At 35.7% G+C, this 12,953-nt stretch overlaps 1 protein-coding gene across 1 annotated transcript in view; it reads right to left on the reverse strand.

Moving 5' to 3' along the window:
- Positions 1-12,953, reverse strand: part of LRMDA (leucine rich melanocyte differentiation associated) — a 1,282,853-nt gene that overhangs the window by 223,653 nt on the left and 1,046,247 nt on the right. Inside the window, exon 6 of the mRNA XM_031949467.1 lies at positions 3,249-3,333. Coding sequence (XP_031805327.1) covers positions 3,249-3,333 — 85 coding nt within the window. The remainder of the gene's footprint in view (positions 1-3,248; positions 3,334-12,953) is intronic.

Consider the following 12,953-nt stretch of genomic DNA (forward strand, 5'->3'; position numbering starts at 1 on the left):
TTTCCTACGGTTTAATTCTTGTCTCGATGCACATGGCTCCCACTCTACAAATATACCCAAATTTCCCCCTTCAAAAAACAAGAAGAAAAAAAAAATCTGTTATTTGATCTTATCATCCCCTCAAGTTATCTTCTTATCTTTCTCTTTCCTCTCAAATCCAAATTCCGAGAGAAAGCTTTATACATGCATGACCCACCAAATTCTCACTTCCCACTCACTTTCCAAACTCTTACAATTTGGCTTTCATTCCCACCACTTGATTGATTGAAACTGTTCTCCTCAGGGTCACCATTGCCTTCTTTTAAATTATTTTTTTTTTTATTCTGAACTTAACAAATCCCAAATATTATCACAAAGCATTGTCACAAATAGAGCAGATTAATAAGGCTTATACTATAAAGTTTTATATAAAGCTATTTATATACATATTTATTTTCCTTTCAAGAAATAAAAAATTCAGTATGATATTTACAAACATGGCCTGCTCCTCTTTCCTTTTGAACTTTGTTCTGTTTGCTTCTATGAATTTTAAAAAAAATGTTTTAATGGCATTCCCCAGTTCCCTTCAAAACTCAAATCAACTATAACTCCCCTCCCCCAGAATGCATTTCCTGGCTATTTCATCTATTAGCATCAACAGACAGATATCATTTTTACTCAGACTATTGGAACAACATTTTCATGGTTCTTCCTACAGGAGTTATCCTGTCTCATTCTCTGTGGTTTAACCACTGAGAGTCAAAATAATCTTTCTAAGTCATAGATCTGAATATACCTCTTCCTTACTCAAAACATTCTCATTTTTTCTATTGATGACTCTAGAATAGATTATAAGTCAGAGGGCCTCCATAGTCTGACTCTTATACATATTTCTAGTCTTATGTTATATTATTCCTTTATATTGTGCTGTACTAAATTATTAGTGGTTCCTCCAACTTGACTATCTGTCTTGCCAATTCATTGGCTTGGATTGTGATCCCTCCTCATCTTCATATTTTGAGAAACCTATTTTTCCATCAAAGTTCAGCTCAGGTACCTCCTTCTTTGTGAAATACGCATTTGCCCCCATTTTCTTCTTCTTTAAATGACCTTGTATTAAACCCATCTTTATAATTTTACATGCTTGTCTATCCCTTTAGCTCAGTGAAATGGAAACTCCTTGAGAACAGGAGAAATCTCGTTTTTGCCATCTTTGTATCCCAGTATCTGGCTCAATGTCTTGTACAAAGCAGGAACTAAGTGATATTTACATTTTAACCAGGTTCATCCTTAACATCCCCCAAAAAAAGTAACCCAAAAAGCAGGAATATCACTGGCACTGTGACAGATCGATATAGCTAGTATTTTGCATCAAATCTCTCCACTTTCACTCTTTTAATGTACCAATCCTAGTTATATAGAAATATCATGTAGCTCATCATAGGAAAGTGCAAGTTCACAAGAAAATAGCATCAAGAAGAAAAAAAAATTCTCATTTTTTCCAGTTTGATTTGATTTTTCTTGTGCAGAAAGATAATTGTATAAATATGCATATGCATATATTGAATTTAACATATATTTCCTGTATTGGACTACTTGCTATCTAGGAGAGGGGATGAGTTAAGGGGGAGGGAAATTGCAACACAAGGTTTTATAAGGGTTAAAGTCAAAGAACTATCCATGCATATTTTTTGAAAAATAAAAATCTTAAATTTTAAAAAAGAGAGAAGAAAAAAAAATTACTTCTAGAATTAGAAGTTTGTGTTCAAATCCTGCCTTCAATACTTTCTATCTTTGTGACATTGTACAAACCCCTTCACTTCCCTGGCCTCAGTTTCCCTGAGAATCAAATGAGGAGGCAGGATGCAATGGTATCCTACATCACTTCTAGCTTTCACTCTTTGATCCTAGGAATCAAGCACTAAAATTAAGGATTATTTCACCAAGCAATAAAATTAAGGATTATTTCACCAGGCAATAAAATTAAGAATTATTTCCTTTACAAAAGAATGCACCTCGGTTTGCTTTAAACAGTTCACAATGCAGTTAGTCTCCTTCTTGTACAACTTCCATTTAGACAGTTTTTCAGGAACACATCTATGATGTAAATCAAGATTTCACCTTCCCTGAAGGTATAATCTCTTCCCTCTCACTCCCTCTCCCTCCCACTTGAAGTGAAACTGTCCAGCAGGTTCAGCCTAGGCCCATTCCCAGACACCTGGATTTCTGGAAAGCTTCCTCAATTACTTCCTTAAGAATATAAACATGTCAGTTGGATAACACCAATAGGGTCTCTTTGAGGACCAGTCTCCCTCCTCTCTGCTAGCCTGCACAGTCTCTTCTCACCCCCTGCCAGTGTATCCCCCCAGATGAAAATGCAGCTGGGATGACGGAGTGGGAAAAACCTAAGACCTGGCTTCCTAGGGTCCCTGGAGATCACTGGAGATGTTTCCTGTTTTAGGAAATGCTGTTTAGGGCGTGCTGCATCCTCAATTTAAATCTGGACTAAGCCTTTGAAAGCTTATTTTCACTTAACAGACTCTGTGGAGCGGTTACCATCACACGGAAAAATGGGATAAACACATCACCCCCACATATGGCACACCCTCCCAATTTTTCCCCCGGATCTGCATGCAGAATTTCTCACACCATGAAGTCAGTTTAGTCAAGCAAGCTCAACTTTGACTTTGGACTGACTCCCACCCCCTTACAGAAAAGGACCTCCAGAAGTCAGCAGCCAGAATTTGAAGCTTCAGTAGACAGGTGCCATTTTAAAAGTCAGAACAAGTGTTAAGAGAGACACACAAACACACAAAGAATCCAATCTTAAATGCCAAAAGGCAGAACAAAATTCCTTTTCATTGTGGAGGAGTCTTTTGAAATTATAGATTTCAATTGTTGCATCTCTTAAACAACACTTATCTTAACAAATATTAACAGGTTTCCCAATCTCCCTCAATAATGCTGGGTATAATGATCTACTTAGCAAAACTTAAGTACTATAATCTCTTTATTTAAAGAAAAAAAATCATGAAATGATATTATGCCATGGATTTATTTGCTTTCCCCATAGGCTGCCACTAAATCCTGTTTAATATGAGTTGAAATCTGTAGACTTGACAGGTATGGTTTTCTCATCAACTGCTTGCAAAGTACAGTGTTCACTCTGAAGTGCCAAAGAAGCAGTAATGAGCATGGAGAAGCACGCAGCAAAGTTTATGGCCCTGCCCTTCAGGCTGTGCAAAGCAATCAAAAGCTAAAGTTCCTACCTTTGTGACTGGTCAGTGATCGGGAACCAGGAGGTAGAGGTGTATATGGCAACTGAGAAGATTCAGGAGCAACATCCTCGGCGGCCTATGGGATAAAGTAAAAGGTGAGATTATACAATGACCCATATCATAGTGTCTTCCAGTTGTATGTACCTAGAGTAACTCCTTATCTTTTCTAGACCAATAAGACTAAACATTATATGAAAACTATCATTGAATAGGGATTAGGAATGGGGCTGCCAAGTACAGATTTATAACTTTATTGGAATGGAGAACTCCCAGTGGGGAAAGTTTTCTGCTGATATGGACCATATAATAGTCTATAATTTTATATTTAGAAAGTTACCTGGACAACTGTTGCTCACCCATGGTCACACATTGATTCACTCAATAGTTTTTATTAATTGCTTCCGATACACTAGATGGTAACAAGTGTCTCAAAATTATATTACGAGACTCTCTTCAATAATGAGATGATTCATATCAGTTCCAAGGAGTTTGTGATGAAGAGAGCCAACTATACCCAGAAAGAGGACTGTGGGGACTGAGTTCATAACATAACATTCTCACTCTTTTTGTTGTTGTTTGTTTTCATTTTATTTTCTTTCTCATTTTTTCTGGTTTGACTGGATTTTTCTTGTACAGCAAAGTAATTATATTTTGCAAGTGTTAATGTTTAAGAAATTAAAATAATAATAATAATAATAATAATAAATACATTAAGAGATTTGATCATGAAAAATAAAGACCACATACACACAAATATCCATGCATACACATATGACTTCAATAATTCCAAGAGTCTCCTCTTCCAGGATGAAAATTATGAGTCCCCAAACTTTTCAAGCTATTGGAAACCCAATGAGTATATCTGACAGACAGAACTTGAACAAAGTACATCTGTATTCTCAGGTCAACCCTTTACTGGCTTCACCACGCCATTTCTATATCTGCTTAGAAAATAGACTTCACACATTGCAGTGATTATTACAGTATAAAGACAGCCTTCAGCTCTGAGGCTATGGAAAGAGTATGTCCCAAACTACTATCTATCCTAAGTCTCTTTGGCAGGAAATAAAAAATGTCCCTGGTGACATCTTTGTAGCTGGCTATAAGTTTGCAATATTCAGGATATTCTTCCCAGTGTATGGCTACTGCTATTGTTGTACCTGCTGCTCAGACAAGAGGATCATCTGGGTCTAGAAATGACTTTTCCTTCACTTGCCCCTCTTCTGAGTGGAGACCCAGTTGCCCAACCCTCATCTCCCTGGACTCATTTCATTCTATTTGTATCTAAGAGTTTATCCTTCACAATGCAATGCTTCCAAATGTTCTTGACAAATTTGGGGCCATAACCCAATGTTGAGAACCCATGGATTCTAAGCATCTTCCAGGAAGCCATCATCAATCACATAAAAGCCATTCCTTTGCAAGGCTGCCAACATCTGTACCAGAAAAACTTTACAAGCATTGACACATAGTTAATATTGGACCTACTATATATGCTTTATGGATACATTATAAAAGTTGTGGCATTTTTCATTGTGAAATATGTAAATTTATTTATCTACATACAAGTAAATTTAAATTTACATAGAGCACACATATAAATATATTTGGAAATATCACAACAAAACACATGCATATTGTATATATGTTAAAACATATTGTATTATGTTATATTCTATTCTATTATGACATGCTGTATCATATCAGTATACATAGGAATAAATAACATGCAGTTCCAAAACCTTCACTGTTTAGAAGCTAATTTTTTTTTTTTATTTAATAGCCTTTTATTTACAGGATATATACATGGGTAACTTTACAGCATTAACAATTGCCAAACCTCTTGTTCCAATTTTTCACCTCTTACCCACCCCCTCCCCTAGATGGCAGGATGACCATTAGATGTTAAATATATTAAAATATAACTTAGATACACAATAAGTATACATGACCAAAACCTTATTTTGCTGTACAAAAAGAATCAGACTCTGAAATATTGTACAATTAGCTTGTGAAGGAAATCAAAAATGCAGGTGGGCATAAATATAGGGATTGGGAATTCAATGAAATGGTTTTTAGTCATCTCCCAGAGTTCTTTTTCTGGGCATAGCTAGTTCAGTTCATTACTGCTCCATTAGAAATGATTTGGTTGATCTCGTTGCTGAGGATGGCCTGGTCCATCAGAACTGGTCATCATATAGTATTGTTGTTGAAGTATATAATGATCTCCTGGTCCTGCTCATTTCACTCAGCATCAGTTTGTGTAAGTCTCTCCAGGCCTTTCTGAAATTATCCTGTTGGTCATTTCTTACAGAACAGTAATATTCCATAATATTCATATACCACAATTTATTCAGCCATTCTCCAACTTATGGACATCCATTCAGTTGGAAGCTAATTTTTTAAGAGTTTAATTACCACTTTATTTTTTTCCTTTTGGGATAGAGAATAAACTAGAGATGGTAAGTTAGAGATTATCTAGATTCTGGGAATCAAATAGAAGTTAAAAAAAAATTAGGAACAGGTAGGAAAACCACATAAGCTTGAATCCTGATATTGGGGATCCTTGATTTACATGATTTCAAGAAGACATGGAAAGAAAGCTCCTGTGTCTTTTACCTTAAATATACTATGAATTTATACCAAATTTATACCAAAAACACTATTCCCCAGGTATCCACCACCTCCAGAAGTAACCCATTTCATTTATGGATACCTCTAACTGTTAGAAAGCTTTTTCCTTGTGGTATGTCTCAATTTGCCTTTTTATGATTTTCATCCATTGCTCTGAGTTTCTGCCTTCTGATCTAAAGCACAGTAAATCTATATCTTGAAGATAACTATCATTCCCTAAACCAAAGCCTCCTCTTTTCCAGGATAAATATTCCAAGTTGATTCAATCATTCCTCACAAGACCTTTTACCATCCTGGTCATTTTTTCTGGACACCACTCAATTTGTCAATGTCCTTCCTAAAATATGGTATTCTGAATCAAACTATAATATTCCAGTTGTGGCCTGGCCAGAGCTAAGAAGAGAAAGGCTTTAAGCTCCTATGACTCTTTTAATGCAATCTAAGATCACAGTTTCATTTAGTTATGGTCATGGAAACAATCTTAACAGTGAGAGACCTAGAGGCAGAAAGCCTGTTAGATATTATTTAATCCAAGCCATGCATTTTACAGAAGAAAAATGTGGGGTTCAGAGAGGCTAAATGACTTTTCCAAAGTCACACAGACAACAAAGAGAAAAGACAGAAGTGAACTCTAGTCCTGCAACTACAATTTCAGGTTCTTTCACACTGCCTTCTGAATTGACTCATGTTGCCCTTAAAATCCACTAAACCCTTTAAATAGTTTTCAGATGAATTCCTAGGAAAGTCATGTCAAATTCAAATTGAAATGAGTCAATAAAGGATCCCTACAGGCCATCTATTGAGTAGGGTGAGGGAAGAGAATAAGCATTTATATAGCACTTCTCTGCACAGGGCAATGTGCTAAATGCTTTACAAATATCTCATTTGATCCTCACAACAATGCAAAGTAGGTGCCTTTGGAAACTAAGATAAACAAAAGTTAAATAATTTTCCCAGATTCATAAAACTAGTAAGTGTCTAAGGCTATGTTGGAACTCAGATCTTCCTGACTCCAGGCATTCTCTCCACTAAACTACCTCCTATCTCAGGACCATAGAAATGGGAGATGGGAAATTATTTTGTCAGAAGCAAAGGCTGGTTTGACTACATTCCAGAGTTTAGGGGGAAGAATAATGTCCATTAAGACAAGAAAGCAGGATATAAAAGATTTTAAAATTTAAACATTTATTTGATATTAGAGGGAATAGGGAACCACTATAATTGTTGAGAAGTCTATAATCAAAGCAAAAGAAAATCATTTTGGTAAAAAGTGATCTGGATTGAGGAGAAACTTAAATCAAGTAGATCAATAAGGAGGCTACTGTAATAATGTAGATGAGAAAGAATGAGAACCTGAATTAAGATTGGAGTTATATGAATAGAGAGACTTAAGAAATGTCACCAACTTGGAAATAGCAAGATTTGACAATTGACTAGATAAGTGGGGAGAGATTGGAGAAATAAAGGATAATACCTAGTTTATAAACCTGGGAGACTAGTTCATACCTCTTCATATTTTCTTTAAGAATAACATGAGAATATTCTCAAATATACACTAAAAAATCTAGGTGAAATGTATCTATAGCATTCCTCTGGGCTATATCTAATTTGCTTGATTAAAAAAGGAAATTGTATGGCTTGTTCTTGAAAAACCTGTGCTGGCTTTTAATGACCACTGACTTGGTGTATGTGTGTGTATTTTAGAAGTTTCAGTAATTTCAATAATTCTTCCTTTGTTATGTTCTATAATTTTGCCAGAAAATCACAATTGTGTTCACTTGATCTATCAATTTTATCCTATTTTTATTTTGGGAAAAACAAACTATTTGCCCTTTTCCTATCCCAGCTACCTCTCTCCCTTAACCTTTCAATGACTGGTAGATAAATCAGCAATCAGATCTACTAGTTTTTTGAGTACTTAAAAATTCAGGTCATTTGTACTTAGTGATGAGCTTATCTGGGACATTTCTTTGCTTATCTTTACTTATTTTTATTATTGACTCCCTATTAGCCTCCCTCCCTGCCTTCTGTTCTTTCCGAGCAAAGATCATTCTCAGGAACTGGTATAAAGAAACAAACAAAAGTTGAATAACTTTGCTATGATCTATCCATTATCCACAATGGTATTCTTTCTTCTTTGATCTTCCACTTTTTCAATGTTTTCAATTGTCTTCAGTTTAATCATTTCAACTCTGGAACTCCCATAGTGGGGCCCACCATGTTTTAATTGGTGTGGGTATCACAGGATCTACTAATCTTTAGCTACTTCCAGCCAAGTTTCATAATTCATCCTCTTATCAGCTTTCCTGCTACATATAAATGTACCATTCTTTATATCTCTCTCCTCCACCTTACAAACTCTGTGACGGCCTAAAATGCTTCTTTGCTTATAGTCTTCTATATGTTGTTTCTTTTATTAGTTAATTCAATTCAATAAGCATTTATTAAGCACCTACTATGAGTCAGGCTTGCAGGATCCATAAAGGCTGGTATTGGTTCACTTTTGCATCTATATTCCCAGTAATCAGCCCAGTAATATGGTAGAACACAAATACTTCATAAATGCCTTTTCATTCTTTCTTTCAGCTCATTATGAGCTTCAGCATTCTTGGCATTATTTTTACAAAATTATGCCATACCTTTGCATTAAGTGTCCATTACCTGTCCCTGTTTCCATTTTCTGGTCCTAGGTTTTTTTTTGGTGGCTTTTGTTTTTGTAAACCTCAGCTAGCTGATATGTTCTCAATGTATCTGTTTCACTTTAGATAAATCTTTTTTTTCCTCCTTTTCAGAATTATTTCTTTCTGTGTCTTCAGAAATTTATTCTCTTGGAGTTTTCAGAATTTTATTCTTCAGAGTTTCTATCTCTCCTAGGCTGGTTTTCCTTATAGAATTTTAAGCAGTGAAATCCTACTTTTCTATGTTTTCTCTGGATCCTTTGAAATCCATTTTCCATAAATCTGGACTGTATGTAAGACTACTTTTGACTGGCATTTAATTCTAAGATGGAGAGGACTCTTCTCCAAGGTTTCCATCATTTCTAACTCAATAATTGGTGAGAATCAGATAAAAATAATTTCTCTATTTCAGTTCTCCACCTTCTGAAGGATGAAATTATCATTAAAGCAACTCAAGGAATCATAGCTTTTTCTCTTTTGTGCAAACATAACACTTCAAGAGATGATCAGATAATTGTATTCCCCAAGATCATTATATTATGTCACCCCATCAGACTTGAGATGTGTTGCTCAATCACTTTGCTCCTTTTCTCTTTTTGTTTAGGTGGTCTGTAGTTTATTCTGATGGTATTATCACTCCTGTATCCCTTAATCTCCACCTAAATGTTACCTACCATGCTATGCCCCTCTGATTCTTAGTTTTCCTCACTTGGCCATATATATATATATTTCCTCACTTGACAATGCTTTTCTTCCCTATTCCACTTAGCTTCCTCATTATTAAACTCATTCTTTTCCTTCTGTAAAGGTTTATCTTTCCTTAACTACATTCCAATCTCCTCATTTATGAGATTAAGAAGACATGTTCCCGATGCCAAGTGAAGGGAGTAGAACCAAGAGAACATTGTCTACAATAACAAGATTATGTGATGATCAACCCTGATGGACTTGGTTCTTTTCACCAACAAGATGATTCAGGCCAATTCCAACACATTTATGACAGAGAGAGATATCTGCATCCAGAGAGAAAACTATAGAGACTGAATGTAGATTGCATCTTTTTTGTTGTTGTTTGCTTTTTTCTCATTTTTTTTTTCCTTTTTGATCTGATTTTTCTTGTGCAGCATGATAAATGTAGAAATATTATAGAAAAATTGCACCTATACTGGATTCCTTCCTGTCTAGGGGAGGAAGTAGGGAGAAAGAAGGGAGAAAAAATATGAAACACAAGATTTTTTAAGGGTGAATGTTGGATGTTTTTTGAAAATAAAAGGCTATTATTTAAAAAAAGAAGAAAAAAGAAATTTCCCAATCAAAAATATGATTAAAAGTTAAAAAGGGGGCAGCTAGATAGTACACTGGATACAGCACTACTCCAGAGTCAGAAGGACCCGAGTGCAAATCCAGCCTTACTTGACACTGTGATCCTGGGCAAGTCAGTTAACCCTGATTGCCTTAACAACAGAAACAAAAAAATCAATAAACATTCATTCCCTTTATAATTATACTTTTAACTCTCTCCAGACTTCCACACCTGTCATTCCATTACCTTTTCGCCCAAGACTTTCTCTCTGTGCCTTGGGCCTTTCATCTTGGAATGTCCCTCCACTATGGGAGTCACCTTCTCCCATGGATGAGCTCCTTCTCCACCACCATCCTTCCCTCCCTTTTCCCCAATCTCTTTTGTTTGGTTATGTTATGTTATGTTGTTCCGTATTTTGTTCTTAAAGAGGACCAATGAGGTGATAGGTGATATCTTGACTTCCACACAAGTTGGATATAAGTGAGACAGAGCTGCCAAAGACCACTGCCTTTTAGTTACCTTTTCTGTGTTGTCTTCCTCTATTAGAATATCCTTAAGGACAGCATCTTTATTTCTTTTTACACGTATTTTATCCCTACTACTGTGTCACACAGTGTCTAGCACATAGTAAGCCCCTAATAAATTCTTTCCTACTTAGCCTTCCTCCCTCAAATCCAATTTATTTGCACATCACGATATCACCTCCCTGATGTCATGGTCATGTTCAAAAACAAAGCACAAATAACAACAATCTTATGTCTATCTATAATATTTCCTCATTTACCTGCCAGGTAAATGTTCTTAAAGACTTTATCATAATCTTTATGTAATAAACCTCCAGACCTGTGATACTGATGATTCCACCGAAATCTCATGACAGATTCTCTGGAAGGAGACTTTCTGTGGTACTCCACTACAAGTACGCAGAGTCAGGTATAACTTGCTTCGTTGATATAGATCTATATTTCAGTCATCTAGATTATCTGAATGCTTTCCCCCAAACTCCCAAATGGCTTCATCTTTTTTGAGTTTTCTACCATGCTCCATAATGAAACTGATGAGACTCAAGTAAAAAACCATAATTGAGTTCACTGTTTATTTCTCAATACTTTTATTCTCTATTTGTGATAATAACAGCTTTTCTAAAAATCTCTAGGTTGAACTCCACCTTCTTTTTAAAATAAATACCCACTAACAGAAAACTACAAGAGTTTCAATAACCGAGAGTTAAGGCATTATTTGGCTCTATTTCCAATTGGAGACAAAGCTAGAAAGGGAGGAGATTGATTTCTATTTTGCTGTTATTTTATAGTTGTCATTCTGTGCCCAGCATCTGTTTTAATTATTTTTCAGCTCAGTGTCTGCTTCTAAACCAATGTCATGCAAATGAATGCAGAATTAGAACAATTGTACAAATGTCTTTTAGCTCAAGCACTACCAGGTGAGTGCCAACAAAACACTGTGACCCAAGATGCAGATGACAAACTCTTGGGCTTACCTTTTACCAAAGTGAAGCCCTTGTCAGCCATTTAATCAACATACATTTATAAAATTTTACTATGTACATGACACTGTTAAGTGCTGGGGGTGGGGATAAAGGGCAAAAAATGTTCACATTCTAATGAGGGGAATTGTGAACAGTTCTGTATATGTATAAATGAGAGAGAATCTGGTAGCTTTTCAATATCATTATTATTAAAAATAACAGTGGCCATTTATATACTACTTCATTGTTTATTTATTTAAATTTTTTTGTCCAGGTAAAAGGAGTCATTTTTAGCTTCGATTACTACCCAGCCTTAACCACTGAATGGGTGCAGTTTCTGTTAAACTGAGATCTGTTGAAGACCTTAGCTTAAAAAGACCCAGGTCTTCCACTGCATCCAGGGCCATCTCCAGTTGTGCTGATATATATCTTACCATTAAACCCAGAAAGCTCTGGAGAGAGTAAAGCTGGTGACTTTGGCCAGCTCTCCCTCACTTGAATCCAACTCACTTGCATTTCATGGCATTGTCTTCCTGATGCCATGGGCCTCAACAACCACAACAACCACATTTCACATACATTTTCAATTAGATTTCACAATGGCCCTGTAAGGTAGATAGACCATTACATGAATATTTCTTGAATAGAATACATTCATTGGAACATCCCATTTTCTGCTGCCTCTAAGATTGATCCTTAGAATTTTAGGATCATGAGTGAAGATATATCTGAAAGGTGAATAGGTTGTGTGCATTTTTAAATTCTGAAAGCTATAGGACTTTAAATTCTAAAGATTTTTTTCTAAGCTTCTTCAAGGTCCACCATGCAACTTTAGAGGCAGCAGAAAATTGGGATGTTCCAATGAATGTATTCTATTCAAGTTTTCTTTTTTAATCATTATAGAGGACATTTCTGGAAAGTATTAATGTTTCAAAGAAATAGCAACAATTACAACAATAACTCACATGTATATAGTGCTTACAAAGTGCTTTTCTCAATAAAAGATGCAACGGCATAAGATACAGATATAAATAACACAAATACTGTTATTATCTACATGTAATGGGGCTTTTCATGTAAAGGTTAGGTCCTGAGCTTTCAAGGCCACTCCCTTACATTCAAAACCCTAGAGTCATTTTGGAATCTTATGATATACTCAAACTATCCATTCAGTGGGTAAGTTTTATTATTTCAACCCTCACAATTATTTTTAACAATTATCCTCTGCTTTCCATTCACATGATTACCAACCTAGTTAAGTTCTTTAGGAATCATCTGACTCATGGTAGTATCAATTCCGTTCGTTTCTTACTCCAGTCTCTTTTCTTTACATATTTACCAAAACCAGCTTCCTCGGGTCCTAACCATGTCCTTCCACTTCTCAAAAACCTTAAGGGACCTCTGATTGCCATTAAGATAGGATACCTAATCTTCACCTTAAAATGGAAGCTGATTCCCTCCTACCTTTCCAAACTTATTTCATCACAGCCTCTTTTATAGACTCAACAATCCAATAAATTAGATAACTAGCTGTTCTCCAATGTCAACATACCATCTATTGTCTTCATTCACTCTTATCATCTAGTCCCCAAGTC

This window comes from Sarcophilus harrisii, chromosome 2, assembly GCF_902635505.1.
Source record: "Sarcophilus harrisii chromosome 2, mSarHar1.11, whole genome shotgun sequence".
NCBI classification, from domain to species: domain Eukaryota; kingdom Metazoa; phylum Chordata; class Mammalia; order Dasyuromorphia; family Dasyuridae; genus Sarcophilus; species Sarcophilus harrisii.